General features: G+C 47.2%; 2 gene segments (V, D, J or C); both read left to right on the top strand.

Moving 5' to 3' along the window:
• Positions 1-4604: 4604 nt before the first annotated feature.
• Positions 4605-5227, top strand: LOC122478432. The segment is given in 2 exon segments: positions 4605-4726; positions 4844-5227. Coding segments are annotated over 2 exon segments (390 nt in total).
• An 8698-nt stretch (positions 5228-13925) lies between these two features.
• Positions 13926-15742, top strand: LOC122478433. The segment is given in 2 exon segments: positions 13926-14057; positions 14179-15742. Coding segments are annotated over 2 exon segments (390 nt in total).
• The last annotated feature ends 6408 nt before the right edge of the window (positions 15743-22150 follow it).

The raw sequence follows: 22150 nt of genomic DNA on the forward strand, positions 1-22150 counted from the left end.
AATTTGGAAGGCCAGAAAGGAGTGCCAGGATATACTCAATGGGCTGAATGGGAAAAATATGTAGCCAAGAATCTTTCCTCCAGGAAGGCTGTCATTCAGAATGTAAGGAGAGATAAAGAGTTAACAGGGAAACAGAAGCTAAAGGAATTTGTGACCACTAAACAAATCCTGCAAGAAATTTTAAGGGGGAGACTCAGAATGGAGAAGACTCCAGGGTGCCCAGCCTCTTCGCTGGATCTAAAGATGCCTTGGCCAAGTCAGGGCTTCTGCTCCTCTCTGGGCCGCAGCCTGGGGACGAGGCTGACTATTACTGTGCTACAACTCATGGCAGTGGGAGCGGCTTTCATTGCTCACAGCATCTCAGATAGCGAGCAAGCGAGAGAAAATACCTGTGCACAAAGATCATGATTCCCAGCATCTTTTCAGTATGAAACTTACCTGGAGACACATGCAGATGGGATTCTTCTGCAGAAAGATCTTTCCTTGAACAGGGAAAATAGAAATGCTCATGTTTGAATGTAATGTGAGAAAAAATTGGGCATCCCGGGAAGACACTGACAGTTGACATAACAGAGGCCAACCGCACGTCCCCACGGGGTCTGGAGAAGATGCACAGGAATAAATACTGTGTCTGCACCTGAACGTGCTGCCCAGCAAACATTCATCCACACATCAGTGTCACCATGTGGTCCTTAAAGGGCTTTGTGTCACTACTGATGTACCCACAGGTGACATATGGACAATAACCCTAGTCATAGTCAAAGTGCCCTCTGTCTGAACCAGCTACATGTGAATCTGGACCAGATCCTGCAGACTCTCCCTGCCAACACCCCCCAAACCCTCCCTCCTCTTTTCCCATCTGTTCCCATGTCCCTCAGACCTTCAGTCTCTCCCTCTGGCTCTTCAGGTCTGACATCCATCTCCATATTAGGATTTCAGAGGAAACTAGAAGTGATCTTGCTGTAGTTTCCTATCTCCAGGGTCCATCCCTCGGGAGGAAAATGGACAGAACATACAGCTGCATGTAGACCCCTCACATTCCCTTCCAGTTCTCAGACAACTGGGGAGTCCCCTGTCCCTCTGTCAACCCCTTTGGATCAGACCCCCAAGCAGCTTCACCTCCATCCCTGCCCCATTACACAGGAGTGTCTGTGTTTGGAAGAAGCAAACCTCTCCCAGCCGGTGCTGACCCACATCTGCACCCTGAGAAGTGACACCATATATAGGCACTGGCAGAAGGCAAAGAGCCATCCCTGGTTTCTGCTGAGATCCAAATCAGAGTCAGATGCACTCCAGGGATCTTGGGTCTCCTATCATTTTCCGGATCCAAAGATGCTTTGACCAGTTCAGGTTTTCTGATATCTCTGGACTCCAGCATGAGGACAAGCTGACTATTACTGTCTCATATGCCACGATAGTGCTAATGCTTATGTAGTGCGTCAGTCCCATTGGGAAGTGAGACAAAATCTCCCTTCACCCTCTGGGTCTGGTGACGTTACCCTTCAGGTGGCTCAGGGGGTGACTTCTGTGCTCAGATCTTCAACAGACCCTCCGTTGTCCCAGAGACAGATGATGTGACACTGTCATATCCTTTCCTTCAGTTATATTTTTAGACTGATGACCCATTCTCACCGTGCTCATGTTTTCAAAGGCAAACTTTGTTGCTGAGAGATAAAGAAAATATTCAGTGGAGATGTCCGAGAAGAAAAGGTGTTGATTCCCAATCAGCTCTAGGGCTCAGTCGCAGATGGTTTGGGTCTGATTGCTTCAATTCTGGCCTTCAGGTTACAAAAACAGAATGAGGAGATAAATGGTAGTCTATATAGAGGCAATAAACCATCAATACATAAAAATAAAAGCAGTTCCATTTATAGTGATATAATTATGCAATTCTTAAGGATGTATTTTGGAAAAATTGAAAGCCTTGTATATGGAAAACTACAAAGCATCGTAAGAGAAATTAGAGAAAACTGGAATGAATGAATAGATATTCCTTGCTTGTCGATCAATATGCTGAATTGGGTTAAGGTAAGAATTCTTTCTTTTTTTAAGTTTGTTTGTTTTTGAGAGAGAGAGAGAGAGAGAGAGAGAGAACGAAAGAGGGGAAGAGAGAGAGAAACCCAAGCAGACTCTGCACTGTCAGCACAGAACCCTCTGATGGGCTCGATGCCATGAACCGTGAGACCACAACGTGTGCAGAAATCATGAATAGTACGCTGTGCCACCCTGGTGCCCCAGAAATCATTCTTTCTTAGATTGTCATTCAGTAGCTGGTGTCAATAGCACCCTAGCACAAAATAGACAAAAAATGGAATATGTCACACAAATAAGCAGAAAACTATTTCAAAGAAAATATTAAAAAAACAGTATTCAGTTATATACATGTATCACAAGAAATACACACAACGATGAAATGGGGTGTATTGTGGGTATGCAAGGCCAGTTTTATATTAAACAATCAGTCAATGTAATCTCTAATATTAACAGGCGAAATAAGAAAAACCCTGGGGCACCAGATTGGCTCAGTTAAGCATAGGACTCTTGATTTCAGCTCAGGTCATGATCTCAGGGTTCCTGAGGTCAAGTGCTCCATGGGGCTCCATGCTGACAACATGGAACCTGCTTGAGATCCTTTCTCTCCTCTTCTCTCTCCCCCTCCCCAGCTCAAGCTATCATTCTCTCTCTAAATAAATAAATGAATACACTGAATTTTAAAAATTATTTTAAAAAAACCTGGTCTTATCAATCAATACAGAAAAAGCATTTCACACAATGCAAAACCTATTCATGACAAAGAATGAGAATGAATGAATGAATGAATGAATGAAAAAGACAACATTTCTCAGAGAATGAAAATAGAGGAGCACATCCTCAGCTTGATAAAGAAAATGATGAAACACCACAGCTAACACACACTGAGGTGAAGCTCTGAAAGCTTTTCCCCCAGGGTGGCAACCAAGGTCATCATGTCCAGTCTCAACACTGCTGTTAGCCATAGGACTGGATGTGCCTGACCAAACCATAAGGCAAGTCAAACAATGAGAGGCATACAGACTAAGGAGAACAAGAGCCAAAGGTCCCTATTTTCAGGCCAGAGGATGATATAGGGGAAAAATACAAAGGGAGCTATGAATATGTATGTAAATATATGAATTCAAAGGGTAATAAGCAATTTCGGGAAGGTGGCGGAACACAAGATCAATGTAGAAAGATCATTTAGTTGCGTCTATATGAGCATTAAACTTGTGAAAAACAATGTAAAAATAACACTTCAAACCACTCCATGATGAAGTATTTGGGTGAATATTTAACAAAACATGTACAGGACATGGATGCTGAAATCTCGACAATGCTGGGAATGTAATCAAAGTGGATCCAAAACCGTGGAGGGATATGTTGTGTTCAAGGATTAGAAGAGTCAATATAGTAGAGATGACAATTCTTCCCAACTTGTAGAGAAGTGTAATTCAATTCCTATCACAAGACAGAGTGGTGTGGATGGAAGGTAGACACAGTGGCCAAAGTAACAGAACAGAAAACTCAGAACCAAACTCACAAAAGCATGGATAAGAAATACTTATGGATACTTATGGATAAGAAAACCTTATTGACAAGGTTGCAGAAGCCTTTCAGAGGAGGAAGGATGGCCTTTGAACAAATGTCCACAGAACCACTGGATGTCCATCGAGAGAAATGAAGCTCACCAAAAACTCTCACTCCATAAAAAAATTCACTAAAAGGATTATTGACATAATTGTAAAGTATACAGTTGTAAACATAAAAATGGAAAAAGTCATCAGGCTCTAGGGTTTGTATAAACATGTTTAGATAAGACCCCATTAGCACAAGCCATAAAAAAACTGATCCATTGGACTTCATCAAAGATAAATTCATTGTTTTCCCTTTCCTTGATAAATCACTTAGCCACTAAATGAGCTAAAAAATCGCAGATTAAAACAAAACCCAATTTATTGGACACTCGTTGGCATCCATCGCTACAATGCATAGGAGCTGAAAAACATTCCCAAGGTTTACAGATGCTACATTGCACACCAGTGCAGGGATGTGATGTCAGCAGCATCTTCTGCCAGATGTCAACAACTTACCACTAACGGGAGGTAATGTTTGCATCTCACAGAGACCAGGACTCCTTCTGAGAGTGCAAAATACTGCAGTCATCACAGGCAGTATTATGGGATCACGTTGGCCATGATTCAGCTCAAGGATGTGTGAACAAACGGAGCTGAGGAAACCAGCTGGGCTCTCAGGGCTGTTGGACACAGTGAGGTATGTGCCTGTCAGCCAAGAGGGGGCGCTGTGGGAGTACCCTGTGGTATCTTCACAACTGCTCAGAGCCTGGGCCTGGGGACTGGGCTCTGAGCTCCCTGATGGGAAGTCGGCACGTGTGTCCCTTCTGGTGTGGCAAGGTCCCCCGAGCAGGGACCTGTGCGTTGTGCATGCAGGTGCTTCCTCCCAGGGTTCTCCCCAGTGGTGAAGCCAACCTCCATCGTCCCCAGGGTATGTCCTTCAGCTGGGCTGAAGCACCAGGGCTCAGGGAGGGGCTGGGCAGTCACTAGATGGACTTCATTTGCATGGACAGCTCCTCCTGCAGCAAGGGTGGAGGAGAAAAGGAGGCCTGGGGCAGCCCAGCCCAGTGTGGGTACTAGGGTCTATGTCACCATGGCTTGGACTCTTCTAGTCCTCATGCTTGTGTCTCAATGGACAGGTAGGGGCTTGCCTCAGGGACACAGGGGGATCTCAAAGGGTGCTTGCCATGCTCAGCATCCTGGGACATTTTCCTTGCATTTCTGGTTCCATCACTGACGAGTGTCTGTGTTTGCAGGTTCCCTGTCCCAGCCTGTGCTGACCCAGCCGTCCTCCCTGTCTGCATCTCCGGGAACAACAGCCAGACTCACCTGCACCCTGAGCAGCGGGTTCAGTGTTGGAAGCTACTACATATACTGGTACCAGCAGAAGCCAGGGAGCCCTCCCCGGTATCTCCTGTACTACTACTCAGATTCAAATAAGCACCAGGGCCCTGGTGTCCCCAGCCGCTTCTCCGGGTCCAAAGATGCCTCGGCCAATGCAGGGCTTCTGCTCATCTCTGGGCCACAGCCTGAGGACGAGGCTGACTATTACTGTGCTACAGGTTATGGCAGTGGGAGCAGCTACCGTTACTCACAGTGACTCAGATAACGAGGAAGTGAGACCAAAACCCCTGGGTTCAGAGACCTTGTCTCCGAGCCTCTTTTATTGAGAAGCTTCTGTGGAGGCTCCTGTAGGGGAGAGTCCTCTATGGTGAGACCTGTCCTTGAGGAGGTTGAAGTGACACACAAGAAATTTAATAGAGAACATATGGGAATCAACAGAGACCTTGAAATTCAAAAGACACCCAGAGCAAAAATGAGGTCTATGTTTTTCTGAATTACATGGATGAGGTAGGGTTCTAGTATTCAATGCAAAGAAATGCACATCACAGAGAGAAGAAGAAGAGTAGAGTAGATGTTTCATAAACAATATGTGCAGGGCCCCTGGGAAACGATGGGACACAGAGAGAGGACTGTGACTAAACAGGCTTTGCTGGCCCCCTTTGCCCCACGGTCTGCCCCACCCCATGTCCATATCCTAGTGCAGTTGTCTGTGGTGCCAGCTGTCTTCCCGGAACAGGTGCTACCACTGAATTTTTTAGTCAGTTGAAGAGACATGAAGAGCTTTTCCTGAGTGTATGGGCATCGACTGCTTTTTAACTCAAAATGACCATCATGCCAGGGTGCCTGGGTGGCTCTGTCTGTTAAGCGTCTAATTTCTGCTTGCGTCATGGTCTCATGGTTCGTGGGATCAAGCCCTGAGTGGGGCTCTGTGCTGACAGTTTGGAGCCTGGAAGCTGCTTCAGATTCTGTGTCTCCCTCTCTCTCTGCCCCTCCCCCACCGATGCTCTGGTGCTCTCTGTCTCAAAAGTAAGTAAACATGCGAACATTTGTTAAAAATAATAAATAAAAAAACTTCATGCCGAGTGGCTCATCGAGGGGAGGCCTGCCCTTGTGTCCTGCAGTTCCAGTAAGAATTTGCTATGGCCGAGGTCAAAGGTTGCTGTCTGCGCGCTTCTCTTGGATTTTGACGGTTCCCTGTCTCACCCGTGGGCCTTTCATCTATTTTGAGTTCATTTTTGATATATGGTGTAAGAAAGTGGTGCAGTCGTTCTTCTGCACGTTCTGCACGTTGCTGTCCAGTTTACTCCACACCATTTGTTGAAGACACTGTCTTCTTCCCATTGGATATTCTTTCCTGCTTTGTCCAGCATGAGCTAGTGTATAGTGTCCTGGACTTGACACTTTCCAGGTTCCTCTGTCTCCCCAGGAGTCATTGTCAACCTGTGCTCACCCAGCCTTCATCAGCGTCACAATCGAGGAAACAGAATCCCCATGAGCAGGAAACCCAGTGACAGCGAGTGTCACTGGAGTCCCATCAGCAGGGCAGGACTTGCTTTGAACACCTGCTCTCCTGGGGTGAGGCTGAAGCTCAGGGATCCGTGGGTGAGTCTCTGTCCCCATGGGCGGCTGAGCCCCCAACCATGTCTGGGTTCCAGGTAGCGCATGAAGCTGATCAGTGCATTGATTCTGGGACAGCAGCCTCAGTGTTGCTCCCTTGGAGCTCAAGGCCCACGGGGACACGAGGCACACTCTGCATCCTCTCAGGGCTGGACTGTCACCCCCAGACACTCCAGTGACACCTCCAGCCAGGATAGGCCTCTGCTGAAACGTCTGTCTCAACTCAGGGCTACAGGGCCTGTGACCTCAGAGACACAGTGCCCCTTATCTCCACCTCAGCTGGAGTCAATATGGGATCTTTGAAAGAATTTTCTGGGTCAAATTGGCCTTAGCTAGTGGAAAATCATTCCTCTAATCAGCGGCGGCTGACTGAGCAATTTTTCTATCCTGAACACGGTGAACACAAGACACAGTGACCATTGCTTTACCCACCCGGAGAGGAGTCTGACCCCTCATCGTTCCATGCAGCAAACTCTGTGTTTGTTCATTCCACCAGAGAGATCAGTGTGAGGTTCACTGGAACAGGCTCCTCATGGTGTTTCCCAGGGCACCATGTTGGGCTTTCCTACTTTACCTGTTAGACCAGACCTAATATGCAAAATCTTTATTAAAATAATAATAAGAATAGTAATAACAAAAATGAATCAAGTGATTTAAGCAAGGTATTGGCCCCTCTTCAACCAAGAACTAAATGTCACATATTTTCCATTATGTTTTCATGCATTTGGCAACCACTATTTTAAATCATATTCTGTCTGCAAGAAACATGGGTCCGGGGAAACACACTCGCAATTGAACCTGTACCTTCCCATTGAAACTGTCACTGAGTTTAAATCACTCTTTCGGAGCTGAGTTTTTGGAAAAAATGACACATCCGTTTTAAGGTAACAGTTGTCTAATAGGTGATTAACACATGAAGTCTGCCAACAGGTCCCTGTCAGAACACCTACAGCTGTCACTCCTTCCCTCCTAGAACTTCTGGCAGGTTTGCCCTTTGTGCTCTGAGGTCAATGCCACACACAGCCTCGCTTGGCAGGGCTCTTGCAGAGTTGGGTCTATGTGCTTGCAGAACAGATTATAGGAGGGAATCTGTGCCCACAGTGTGTGGAGAACTGTTTTCTAAGCTGGTGGAAATGGTGACAGATGACCAAGTTTTTTAGGGCTTAACCCTTCTAGGAACAGACACGAGGGCTTCTATACAACCCAGAAAGGAGTGCTCCCCAACTCCTCAGGGCTGTGTGAACATGTGTGGAAGGGGAGTTCCGGAGACCAGGGAGGAATCCCATAAGAGGAACGGCCAGCCTCCTGGACGGAAGGGAACACCTGTCCATGGAGACCTGTCACTGTTCTGAGCTTGATCATGATCTCAAAGGAGTGTGTCCCAGAGATGCCAGCTCAGTCTTGACCCATGAACGAGCAAGGGAGCAGTGGGGAGGCTGGAGCTGTCTCTCTGATGGGCGCTGGTCACCATGTCACACAATGGTGTGTCTGTGACTGGACACTAGGGGTCACTCAGGGCCTGGTTCTGAGGGGTCAGGGTTATTGAGACTTGAATCTGCCACCTGGCACTGCCTTTGCCTTCTGCTCAGGGCTCCCATCTGGGACCTCCCCACCCCCTGGCCCCACACAGCCCCTGCCCTGCCCACCCCTGACCTCCTCAGGATGAGGGACCAACCGGGGCCTGTGAAGGGTCAGAGAGCTGGGGGTCTCATGCATGGATGGGTCCTCCCTCTCTCAGAGGATGACGAGGGGAAGGAGGGGTTAGGGAAGGTCTGCTCAGCTGTGGGGTCACAGAGGGCAGGAGCAGTCATGAGGAACGGCTTCCACCAAGGACTGGGTCTCTCTCTTCCTCATCGTACTTGCTCACTGCACAGGTGACTGGATGCAGAGACAGGGGAAGGGGCCCTGCTTGCTCCTCTTGTCTCTAGACCCCAGCCTCATCCTCTCTGTCTCTTCTTCTTCCAGGGTCCTTGGCCCAGTCTGGGCTGACTCAGCAGCCATCTTCAGTGTCTGGGTCCCTGGGCCAGACACTCACCATTTCCTGCACTGGAAGCCCAGCCAACATTGGGGCTGGTTATTGTGTGTTTTGGTACCAACACCCCCCAGGAATGACCCCTAAAGCCATTCTCCACGAGAACACTTGGCCTTTGGGGGTCCCAGTTCTCTGGCTCCAAGTCTGGCAACACAGGCTCCTTGACCATCACTGGGCTCCAGGAGGACGACGAGGCTGATGATCACGGCTCAGCGTGGGACAAGAAACTCATTGCTTATGCAGTGCCCAGTCCTTTGGAGAAGTGAGACAAAAATCTGCTGTTTCCCCAGCAACGGGGGTCCTCTTGCAGCCTCCTCCCTTTGGCCAAGTCAGCTGCTTCCTTCGTTTGCTGTAAACTGTAGTGTGAGAACAATGTCAAGGAACTTTGGTTAGCAAATGATCCATATTCTATTAACCTCAGGCCCCCAAGCCTGTCCCCGGCTGGAGCACATTGTAGGAGATTCTCCTACCGGGGAGAAATTCCTGGGTGTCAGGGGCCAGCTGCCCTGGGGACAGAGTCCGTGACAGGTCAGGACAGAGCCAGGAACAAAGAGTCCAGGTGTGCCTGACTGTTGATACCCTACTGCCCAGATAATGTGCATCCATAGCACTTCCTGAACACCTAGTGTGTGCCACAAATGACTCTAGGGGTGTGGGTCCCATGTGGATGTGACAGGAAGGGTCCCCATGTTCAGGGAGTCGACAGTGTCTGGGAGAAGAGAGAGGACACAGAAGCTAAACATGTTGTAAAGGAAGGTTGTCAAAAGTCCTCTCCATGAATATCCTTGACGATGAAACACATTGCAGGAGCATGGGAGTAACATGGTCACTGTACATGAGAAGCCATAAAAGTGGTCATGGCCAAAGACATGAGTAGAGTTCATTACGATGCAATTGACAAGAAAATGTGTTTATTCCTGTGACACACAACACAAACACATTTTAAAGGTAAGTAGAGAACGTTACCTAGTTATAAGCAACATATAAGACTTCTGAAATATTATAAATAATTTGTTTTCAATGAATGACATTTCTGATAAACACAGGAAGTATTTTGGTAAAACAGAGTGCTTGTATTCTAGGCAGATAAGGTTAAAAGTGAATAAACCTTTTATTTCCATTTTTAATAAGAGCAGACCAATAGTTCAAGAAAATTTTGGCCTTTTAACCCAGAGAAAACACAATTTTAATTTTTCATCCATGCATTTTGATATGAAACCTCATTTATTTACTGAATATTTTAAAAATTTAACCAGTACTGACCACACTTAAAATTCCTTTCCAGGTTTCTTTCCCAAAATCCTACTACAGCTTTCTCTTAAACATTTAGATCTCGATCTAAGGATTCTTTGAATAACCGGACTCATGTTAGGACAAAATTGTTTTTCTTTTCCTTCAACACAAAATGTATTCCCTTTCTTCATACTTTTTCCCCTCAAAAAACACATGTCTTACTTTCCTGGAGCACGTAGTTGTTTTCCTTATTGTTTTTAGTAGCCTAAGTTATATTTATTAGAATTCCTAACTCTAGAGACCTTAGTTTTCTAGTGAAAATTAAATAGGAAGCAACTGTGAACTGTTTGCTATGCCAGTATTCTTTAGATTAGCAAATTTATGACTACCTTTCACAATTTCTAGAAACATAATAAAATATTTAAATAAATAACAACCCAAGTTTACTAATGGACCCACATTTATCTTTATAGTTTTTCTGTACTAAGACAAAAGTAAACAGATGGTTCATACTTAAATGTTTTATTATTTTATCTTATTTACCTTACAAAACATAAAGAACTATAATTGTTAGGAAGCAATTAGTAGCAATTAGTAGATTAAATGCAATCCCTATCAAATGCCCACATGCCTATTTTTCACTCTAAGAAAAGATGATCTTAAATTTCTGTGGAATTGCAGGGACTTAGAACACCCAAAAAATCCTGAAGAAGAACACATTTTCAGGACTGACAATTCTAGTTTTCAAAACTCACTGGGGCACCTGCGTGGCTCAGTTGGTTGGGCATCCAACTTCTGCTCAGGTCATGTTCTCACGTGAGTTCGAGCCCCATATTGGGCTCTGTGCTGAAAGCTCGGAGCCTGGAGCCTGCTTCGGATTCTGTGTGTCCCTGTGTCTCCGCTCCTCCCCTGCTCGCACTCTGTGTCCATCTCTCTCTCTCTCAAAAATATATAAACATTAAAAAAATTTTTTTTTAGATTTCAAAACTCACTAAAACTTACTTATGAAGCTATAGTCAACATGAATGTGGTACCTGCCTAAGGATAGACATAGGGATAAGTAAAACATATCTCAGAGGCCAGAAATGAATCATTCATCTATGGTCAATTGATTTTCAAAAGGATGCTCAGAGAATGTACTCTGAAAAAAAAGTTCTCTCCAACCAATGGTGCTGGGCCAACTAGATATCCACACACAAAAGTATGAAGTTAGACTCTTACCACATACTATAAACAAAAATGGATGTAAAATGGATCAAAGATCTTAATTTTAGAGCTAAAACTATAAAGATCTTAGAAGAAAACAAGAAGGAAATCCCCATGATTTTTGAGCTTGGCAAGAGATTCTTCACATAGGATATCATAAGAAACACCCAAAAAAGGGGGAGGGATGATCATCAATTGGGCTTCTCAAAAGTTCCTATTTTTGTACACCCAAAGATACTATCAAGAAAGAAAATGCAACCCTAAGTACAACCGCATTTCCCAGAGGCCACTGAAGGAGATAAGAAATGCCTGGGACAGCCTAGCTCTAGCCATGGGTTCTCAGTAGGACTGTGACCACCATGGTGTAACCTCTTGTCCTTGTGTTCTCTTCTTACCTCACAGGTAAGGACGGTCCTCGGTGACCCAAAGCAGCCTCTGAGCCTATGTCCACACCTTTGGATCAGACCTCCAAGCAGCTTCACCTCCATCCCTGCCCCATCACCCATGAGTGTCTGTGTTTGCAAGTTCTTTCTGCCAGCTTGTGCTGACTCAGACACCCTCCTTCTCCGCATCTCTGAAGAATCAAATAGACTCATTTTCACCCTGAGAAATGACATCATTGTTGTTTTAAGAAATATGCATAATGGTGCCAGTAGAAGCCATGGAACCCTCCGTGATATCTCCTGCGATTCAAGGCAGGGTCAAATACCACACCAGAGATCCCAGTGCCCTGTCATTTTCTGGATCCAAAGATGTTTTGACCAATGCATCTGTTCTGACGTCTCTGGAATCTCGTGTGCAAGGAAGTGACTCTTAGTGTCATATATGCCAAGATAGTACCAATGCTTACACAGTGCTTTAGATCCATAGGGAAGTGAGAGAAATTCTCCCTCCACTCTCTAGACCTGGTGGCATCCCCTGTCAAGAGGTTCCAGGAGTGACTTTTGTTGTCAGATCTTCCAAAAGATTATTTGTTGTCCGGGAATAAGATGATCTGAGAGTGCCATATCCCTTCCTTCAGTTATATCTTCAGAGTGATCCTTATTCACCCTGTGTTCATATTTTCGAAGGCAAACTAGCTTGTTCAGAGTTACAAATGACTCAGTGAAGGAGAGCCTGGCTGTCTCAGTGGTTAGAGCATGCAACTCTTGACCTTGGGTTCGTGAGTTCAAGCCCCACTTTAGGTACAGACGTTACTTAAAAATAAACTGTTGAGGGTCACCTGGGTGGCCCAGTTGGTGGAGCGTCCAACTCTTTGATTTCAGCTCAGGTCATGATCCCAGGGTGTTGGGATCGAGTCCTGTGTCAGACTCCACACTCACTTTCTCCCTTTTTCCTGTGATAGAGCTCTGCTGAGCTCCTGAGTTCCCTGGTGCTGGGCAGTGCCTTCCCAATGAGCAGATCTGAACAGATCCCTTAACAAGGAAGATAGACAAAATGACTATTACACATGCAAAGTGATTTCCAACTTCATGTGTCATTGTGGTATTACAAATTGAACAAGGACGTACCAGAGGCCTCCCATGACCATGGCTAAAGTTCAATACAGTGCCAGCACCAATACTACCGAGGATGTGGGGCAGCAGGAACTCTCATTCACTGCTGGTGGGAGTGCGAAAAGCCCCATCACTTGGGAAGATTCCTTGGCAGTGTCTTCCAAGGCAAACAAAGCCATAATGATATAATGCAAAAAGAACAGTCCTACGGATTACTCTATATGAGGTTCTTTTGTGCAACTAGAATATGCACCTAAATGTTTGTTGCTGTCTTATTTATGATTGCCAAGACCCCAAAGTGATCAATGCACCCTTTAGAATGGATAAACAATATCTGTATGTCCACACATGGAATAGGATGCAGGAGAAAGAAATGAGTTATCAGGCCACAAAACACATGGATGAAACTTCCATGCATATGTGTTAGTGTCAGAATCCACCATGAAGAGTCTGCAACAGTGAGTAGGGGGGATGAGGGGCAGGGATCCAGGCCCCAGCTCCAGGCCCTGGGTCGCTGTGCATCCCGTGTCCACCAGACGGCACTGGTGCTCCCCCAATCCCTCAGCTGGTAGGTTCCCTCTCCTTGTGTCTAGCAGGTGCTCTTGATGATTTGCACAGACAGGATTTTAAATCTCCCCAAACACGGAGGTGAGGCCGCAAGATGGCCTTGCAGTGGTCCCTGCTGGATGCCCAGCCCTGCTCTGTCCCCCCACCTGCAGCACCCCCATCAGGGTTTTTTGTGTCTTGTCTCCCCTGCTCTGGAGGGACCCAGCATGCCCACATTACGTGTCCTCCTGTGTGAGTGTGTGTCCCCTAGGTGAGCTCCTGTCCACATCCGGCACCCAGAGCCAGCATGCATCGTCTGAGCTGTTCCATTGGGACAGATGGTTTCTCTTCCCTCTCCCATGTATCTTGTCCTCAGCTCCATAGTGGTTCACAGGTTGTACTGAGTCAGGACTGCATGTGTCCCTGTCATCAGACCCCATCCATGAAGGATGCCTGATGTAGAGCAGGACCTTTCTCTTTCCCTGGAGGGACACTCTCAGGTGGTGGAAACACAGGCACCAGGGAAGCCTGCATTGGGAAAGGAGAGGTTCACCCAGACACCAGCAGGGGGCACGGTGACAAGGTCACCCTTTCTACAGGAAGGGGGCTCCCTGCTGAGTAGCCCTCCAGAGTAGAAAGCCCCAGGGCTGGACCCCTTGTTTCCAGTGGGGACAGGGCAGGTGTCTTCTCTGTTCCTAGCGGAGTCCCTGAACCTGGGCCTGTATGTGGTTCCAGCAGCTGCTTCTTCCAGGCCCACCCAGGGGGAAACTAGTGCATCACACAGTCTTCCTGTCAAGGGGCTGCAGACCTCTAAGTGCACAGGAGCGAGCAGCAGGGGTGGGTCCCATTTGCATGAGCAGCCCCTCCTTTTGAGCTCTGTGGACTGGGGATAAGAGAGGCCCAGGGCAGCCGAGCCCTGGCTCTGTGGTCTAGGAAGGGCGTGTGTCACCATGGCCTGGATCCCCGTCCTCGTCGTGCTCCTCTGCCACTGCACAGGTAGGGACAGGACCCAGTGTCCCAGGGTGGGCCTGCAGCCAGAGTGAAACCCCTGTGGCTCAGCTCCCTAATCCCATGTGCGCTGTTCCTTCTCTTCCCTCTGCTGTGTCTGTGTTTGCAGGTTCCCTGTCCCAGCCTGTCGTGACTCAGCCAGCCTCTCTCTCTGCATCTCTGGGAACAACAGCCAGACTCACCTGCACCCTGAGCAGGGACATCAATGTTGGAAGCTATAGCATATACTGGTACCAACAGAATCCAGGGAGCCCTCCCCGGTATCTCCTGTACTACTACTCAGACTCAGATAAGCACCAGGGCCCTGGGGTCCCCAGCCGCTTCTCCGGGTCCAAAGATGCCTCTGCCAATGCAGGGCTTCTGCTCATCTCTGGGCTGCAGCCTGAGGACGAGGCTGACTATTACTGTGCAATCTGGCCTAGTAGTGCTGGTCACTGTGACACAGACACATGAGGAAGTGGGACAAATACCCAGCCTGCTTAGACCACTGTAGTCTGAGTCTCTGAAGTCTAATGTAAATTGAATGCACAATTACTATACTTGGGTGTAGCTACTGGATCTGAATGTCCTTCTTCCCAATTTCCTATCAAACCTGTGTGAACTCTACGAAAAAAAGAAAAAAAAAGGAAAGAAAAATGACAACAACAATAAAGCAAACCAAAGACAACAAAAAAGTTATAATGATGCAGAAATTTTGCCTAGTGGTTCACACGTAAAAATTAGAGCCTGTGGATTTCGCTTTTTTTTCTCTTCACAAGGATCCATCAACTTGCCTTAGTTTTCTGATCAGAGTCTACAGACCGTGCCCACAGCAGACAGTCCTCCACAGCATGGCCTGTGTTCCTCCAGGGGTGAGAGCAGAGGCCCTCCCTTCCCTCCAGGCTCCTGTGCTCAGGGTTGACTGAGTAGCTCTGTGTCCCAGTGAGGAGACACTAAGGAATCACAGACACAGAGCTGGCCTGGCCCACTGGCTGGGTACCTGCCCTTCATTTGTGATGTCAGGAGAGGGTGACTGCCCCTGGGAGAAACTGTGTGTGCCAGTCAGCAAACTTCTCAGTGGGGCTTGTGAGGGACAGGTGGGAGTGCCACCAGTGCAGCAAAATTTTTAGTCTGCTTGGGTGATTTCACCGACGTGACTTCCCTACAGCTGACACCATCAGGGCCCATGGGCAGCATGTGGCTGGTTTCTGGAGCCCAGAAGAATGGACTGTGTCTTCCTCTCCTCTCCTGCCGCATCGGGGTTGTCCGTGATCCATGCAGTAGAGGGGCTGCGGGGCACTATGTTGTATAAAGGAAGTCGATCCCATGAGCCCTTCCAGGAGAATGTCTTGTCATATGTGACAACATGGACGAACCTGCGGGACATGACCCTAAGAGAAATAAGGCCTACACAGAAAGGCAAATGCTTTTTTATCTCATTTATATGTGGAACCTACAGGAAAAAGATAATAAAATCTCTGTCAATTTTTAGTGATGAGGATGAGTTAGAATAGGGTAACACATATAAAGATGGGAAAGAGGTTGGTGTGAGTGGAACTTCTTTAACATAAGATGGATTTTCAGCTAGTAATTTTTAATTATGAAAATACACACAACAGGAAATTTACTCTTTTCATCACTTTCTTGTGCAATTCAGAGATACGAAATATATTCATCATGTTGGGTGACCATCACGACTCTCCATTTCTCAAAGCTTTTTATCATCCCAAACAGTAACTGTGCACCCAGGAAGGGAGTGTGTCAGCTGGGTGTACAGAGAAGCCAGGGCCCCAGGAGCTCATGCCAATGCAGGAAGTAGCAGAGGGCAGAGGGCAGCTCCCATGGGGGCTCTTTGCGGATGTGGCCGGTCCCAGGTGGGAGCGTTCGTTAGGCTGTGCTTCTTACCCTGGAATGACCACGTGGGTGCACGCTGCAGCCCATGGCACGGGGATCCGTGTGCCTGCTGCAGGGGGTCCAGAAACTCCAGCTTTCTTTCCCAAAGTGTGTCAGGGAACATCCGTGAGAACTGAGGACCTCCTATGAGGCATCTGCTGTATGATTCATGCTTATTCTTCTCTGAATTCCCTGCAAAATCCATGTGTGCTCTCCTCCAGAGACTGAGGAAAGGCCTCATTCTCAGTCTACATTCTCTGTGCTTGTCAAGGGGAACTTGCACTTATTTCTGACCTTTTTATTTATATTATTTGGGTATTCTTAGGTTTATTTATTTATTTTGAGAGAGAGAGAGAGAGAGAGAGAGAGAGAGAGGAAGGAGCAGAGAGAGAGGGAGTGAGAATCCCAAGTAGGCTCAGAACCCGGCTCAGGGCTCAATCACAGAAGTGGAGATCATGACCCGAACTGAAATCAAGAGTCTGACACCCAACCGACTGAGCCACCCTATGTCTGGCCTTTTTCAATCTGTACCATTGATATATGTGTCTGCTTGGGGACTGATACCATACCAATTATAGGTAATGTAGAAAATGCAAAGTTTGATAGATGATAGAGAGATAGAATATACTCACGTGATCTATAGCCATGCACCGTCATTGATCTACCTCATCGAAGTCAGTGCAGAGGGTAATGGGGACTGGCCCGCCAGAATGGGAAGTGAGATGAGAAAACTGAACTGTCCCCCCAGGTCTCCCAAAAAAGGTTGTGGAGGGGCGTGCATGCTCTCCGCTCTTGTGCTCACTGGGCGGAAACATCATCCCCCAGTGGTCGATGACTCTTGGCCCCAACAACACAAGTCTCTAAGTAGTGGGAGGAGCCCAGGGTGATTCATGCTGAGGAGGCCCTGTGTGTGCAGCAAGGACTGAGGTGTGGTGGCACCTGCAGAAGCCCTGAGGGAGGAGAAGATCTGGCCCTGTGTGGGGGTGGACAGTATGCCAGGCTGACTGAAGTCCTTAGTGCCCTGGTGTCTCTCTCACAGCTCCAGGATGTCCCTTCCAGTCATGGGTGCGACTGGACACTGAGACTGCAGGGGGCGGTGTAGGCCTGTGCCTGAGTGGTGTCTGTGTGGGAGGGGTCCCAGCTGAGAACCCAGGCCTGGAACCCTGCTTTGTGCCCCCTGCAAAATTGTGCCTAGAGGAGTTTCCCTAGTCCCACCCACCCCACACTCAGCTGTCACCACATTCAGTCCCAGGGGAGGGAGAGATTTGCATGAAGGCTTCCCCTCTCTCTTCCAGGAAGGGAGAGGATAAGAGAGGCTTTGTGCAGGTCTCTCCCTTGAGGGCTCAGGACCACAGCCTGGAGTATCTCCACCCTGGCCTGGACCCTTCCCCTCCTCACCTTCCTTGCTCTCTGCTCAGGTTACTGGCTGTGGAAAGCTGAAGAATTGCTTTCGGGGGACCCCTAAGTTGCTTGTTTCCCCCATTTTGAGAACACACTGTGAGTAATAACCTGATACTGACCTGTGTCTCCACTGCTCTGTTGCTGGGTCCCGGGCACTGTCTGTGTTGACACAGGAAGCCTCTTTATCAGGGTCTGTGGGCTAGAAGGTCACCCTCAGCTGCACTGGAATCAGCAACAATGTTGGGTCGTATTAGGTGGGCTGGTACCCACAGATTCCCCACCGTGTCCCCAAAGCTGAGATGCTCAGAAGCACTAGGCCCTCCGGGATCCCAGCTGGGTTCTCGAGAACAGGGCCTCTCTGATCATCTCGGGCCTGCGGCCTGAGGACGAGGCTGGTCATTACTGACACAGTGCTCTAAGCCCGTGGGCAAATGATACAGCAACGTGCCCCAGTTTCCCATGGTCACTGCCAGTGACAAATAAACAGGGAGACCGAGGACACCCCGGAGGGTCTGAGGGTCTGACTCTCTGAGCACAGAACAACTATGAAGAGTCAGTGACAGTAGCTTCGTCTCATGTTGTTTTCTTCTAAAAATAAGACAAATCTCTTAAGATAATTTACAGGCATAAAGTGCAGTGATTTAAATGGTACGATTCAGTGGTCTGTAGTATGTTTCCTGAGTTTGGCAAACATCATCAGGATCAAATTGACAACATTTCCATCACCTGCAGAAAAACCCCTGACCCCCGAGCAGTGAGTCCATGGCCCCCCTGCATCAGCCCTTTGGAGCCAAAAATTCCTTTCTGTCTGCAGTGATTTTCCTGTTGTGCACATTTCACAGGTGCTGAATCACAGACCACGTGCCCCCGGAAGCACACCTTTCAGTGGCATCAGCGTGTGCATTGTTGTAGGAACATCATGGGCACCATATTTAAATACAGGGAACGTTTCATCGTTTCATCTAGAGACGTGTTCATCTTGTGCCGAGGACACGCGGATCTATCTAGATGGCTGCAATTTTAATAGAGGCTGTCGAAATAACATAATTATTTTCCAGGATGGTGTGTAATCACAGATTCTTTTTTAAAAGTTTATTTTCCGATGAATATTGTCCCCCATTGTCATTTTTTATTTTGTAGATTTCTGCATGCTGAAATTTTGTTCAATAATTTAGCCGGTGTTGTTTATTATTATGAAAAATAATATTATGTGTTACGGTCCATATTTCAAGTTTTTGTCTCATACATTTTCTCTTTCCTCATGGTGGGGTGTGGGCTCTGTGGCCTTTCTCTTTTTCCCATTCTCTCATGCCCGGCAGACTGTACATGTCTCCTCCCCCTCTTTTTCCTTAGTGAGATGTTTCCAGAGCGTCCTTCCTGACTTGGCTTTCTCACCCATCTGCCCACAGCATTGCATCTGAGACCTCCCGTTTCACTATTGCTCGCCTGGATGCCCGTCTTGTGGTCAGGGCTTGGGTCTCTCCACTTGCTGTCCTGTGTCTTCACTCTCAGGGGCTTTTTCGAGTGATGGTGGTTCAGACCCACGGCTAGCTTTCCCCTTCTGTCACCCCAGCCTTTTCGGGAACTGACTTCTCTTTCCACTGACGCTCATGATTTGTGGTGTGAGCTTGGTAGCGAGGCCACCAGGGATTCTGGGCTGGTTTTGTGTTCATTTATCATTGATTTTCACTTCCAGGTTGGAGAAGTTGATACATAATAAGTCTCATGTGGATATTACTTCAGCTACTCAGAATTTTTCATGAAAAATATTAAGTCTAAACTGATAACAATAAAAGGAGACCTCCCTTAACAACACATACCTTTAAAATTATTTCATTTTTTTCTAACTTACTTTGATATAAAGGGTGAAAATGAGCAGACAAAGATAATTTTAAGAAAACTGTTACTCAATATTTTCTGAAATTTCTTATTAATACACTTAAATGTCACTAAAACCACAGAGAATAGAGAGAAGGCAGGTTTCCAAGTTAAGGGATGAAATATATTACTTAGAAGTGTTGGAGCTCCTTTGAGTTCTCTCCTTGGTGAGGTACAGGCAGAGGCTTCAGCAGATGCTGTCACACAAAGGAAACTTTATTTGCCACAGATAAGGGGATCAGGGACAAGAATTATCAAAGCTGTGTCTCCCTGAGTGGAGGCAAGTGGGTTCCTTTCAATCAGGGCTAGGATGGATACCCAGAAAAGGGAGTTTTGTCATCTTATGCAAGAGTGGGCATGAGGTTGTGCAGGAATATGGAGAACAGGAGCTTGTGTCCCCATCATGTGGTAGGTCAATGAAGCTTGTCCTCCTCCTAGGGCAGAGACTTAACGTTATAAAGAGGCAGAGGTCCCTGGAGGACACTCCCTGGTCCATCTGCACTGGTGAAGCTGTTGAAGGAGATAAAACTGGTCTAGGCTCCCAGGCTCTTTCTGCTGTTTGCATCTGAAATAGATGAACTTCCTGTGAAAAGAAGGGTGTCAGTGGGGGTCCTGCTGGTGACTGTTTTAACCTCATTACCCTGTGGGGCAAGGTTTCAATCCTGCAAAAACAACTCAAGCATGTGCTTTAGGTCAAAGTTTACTTTTGTTCCTGCACTGGGACTTTTCCTCTGGGTCATTGTCTCTGAAGCACTCAGCCTATTTCCTGGCCTGGTGGAGACTGGTAGGTTGGCATCCCCTTTGTTCTCCTCAAACCCTCAACTCCTGACCTTGTTGCATTTCTGTTTTCTTTTCCTCCCAGGAAGGTGCTCAGTATGGGTGTTGGGCAAGTAGAACCTGCAGGGCACAGACCACATAAAATAGCTGGGGGCCTCAAATGAGTGCTCTTGGGGCAGGAAAGCTGTCTCCTCTTTATATACAGAGATTGTTTTCCCACCTGGGGACCCTTCAGTTCTGCTTTCAGACGGCTCAGGGTATTTAGTTTAAAAACATTGTGCTTGGGGCGCCTGGGTGGCGCAGTTGGTTAAGCGTCCGACTCAGCCAGGTCACGATCTCACGGTCCATGAGTTCGAGCCCCGCGTCGGGCTCTGGGCTGATGGCTCAGAGCCTGGAGCCTGTTTCCGATTCTGTGTCTCCCTCTGTCTCTGCCCCTCCCCCGTTCATTCTCTGTCTCTCTCTGTCCCAAAAATACATAAATGTTGAAAAAAAAATTAAAAAAAAATAAAAATAAAAACATTGTGCTAACAAGCGGCCCTGGATGGCTTAGTCAGTTAAATGTCTGACCTCAGCTCAAGTCATGATCTCCTGGTTTGTGATTTCAATTCCCAAGTCCACCTGTCTGCTGTCAGCAAGGAGCCAGCCTAGGGGCTAAAGCAGACAGGGGGAACAACCTCAGGGTTAACAAGGCACCTTTTCTTTTGTTAACCATCTTTGCTCTGGGCTGCTTTGCCTGCAGTGTAGAGGTCTGTAGCTCAATTTACCTCTTTACCTAACTTGGTCCTTTCCTCCAGTGAAAGCAGTTTTTCTGCTATAGTACTGGTTCGAGAGTGCTTCTGCCTTGAACGTCTAATCTTGCTTACCTCATATACCTTTGTATGGGGAGCCTTTGTTCCTGTTCTTATTTTAGGCCTTTTCCCCTTCCTCTCTACTGTGGGGGTTCTGCACCCCTTTCTATTCTGGGGTGCCTTTACATCCCCCTAGTCTTGGGGTGCCAATCTGTTTTGCCCAAATTCAGTTGTGAGCATCCTATGGCTTTGTATTTCTTTATGTCATATTAACCCGTTGGTGTAAGTCCAGGGAACTCCTAAGCTCATCCCACATAGTGAACATCATCTTTTGTCGTCAATAAGGAAACAAAACACGAGCCTGCTAACAATTAGTGGGTGATGCCATGAAACTTATCTTCTAGCTTCTACTTTCCAGTGTGGATTCTGGATGGAAGATATTTTCTCACTTCAAGGAGACTGAGGAAGTCTGTGCACTGTAGATACGGACAGCCCTAACAATGGACGACAGACAGGAATGTGAGAAATGAAGGATCACAGGGTGTCTGACTTGGGATGCCCCAAAGAGCAGCAGGGTCAGTCATCATGGCCATGTGCACCTGCAGCCAGGCAGCTGGGGGCTCAGCTGCAGCGGGAGCAGTATTTGGATTTGATGGGGTGAGTGGTTAGTAAGGCGGGTGGGATTAAACCTTGAGGGGTATGTGGGATGGATTGTGATCATGCTAATGATGACCCAGGATTTTAAGAAAGTGAGGAGGGATAGGGAGTCTAAGGAAGTGAAGAAACCAGCAGGAGAAGGGCGAGAGAAAATGCCATTTTTTCCATGTCATAAGTATCCTCTCACCCACCCTCATATTGGACAAGAGGGAGTGGTATCTCTCTCAGCAGGCTTCCTTCCTTGTCTCTTTGTCTTCAATGTAGAAGTAGAAATAAACCAGTCGTGATAAAAGTCAAAGTATTAAATGACAGATGAGGGGCCCCTGGGTGGCTCCATCACTTAAATATCTGAATTCGGTTCAGGTCAAGATCTCATGGCTACCGAGTTCAAGTGCCATGTCGGGCTCTCTGCTGACACCTCGGAGCCTCCACCTGATTCCCATTCTGTCTCCCTCTCTCTCTGCCCTTCCCCCACTTGGGTTCTGTCTTTCTCTCTCTCAAATATATATAAACTTTTTAAAATTTATTTATTTATTTATTTTTTATTTTTTTATATATATATGAAATTTATTGACCAATTGGTTTCCATACAACACCCAGTGCTCATCCCAAAACGTGCCCTCCTCAGTACCCATCACCCACCCTCCCCTCCCTCCCACCCCCTATCAACCCTCAGTTTGTTCTCAGACAAATATATATAAACTTTTA

This window comes from Prionailurus bengalensis, unplaced genomic scaffold (assembly GCF_016509475.1).
Source record: "Prionailurus bengalensis isolate Pbe53 unplaced genomic scaffold, Fcat_Pben_1.1_paternal_pri Un_scaffold_61, whole genome shotgun sequence".
Lineage (NCBI taxonomy): Eukaryota > Metazoa > Chordata > Mammalia > Carnivora > Felidae > Prionailurus > Prionailurus bengalensis.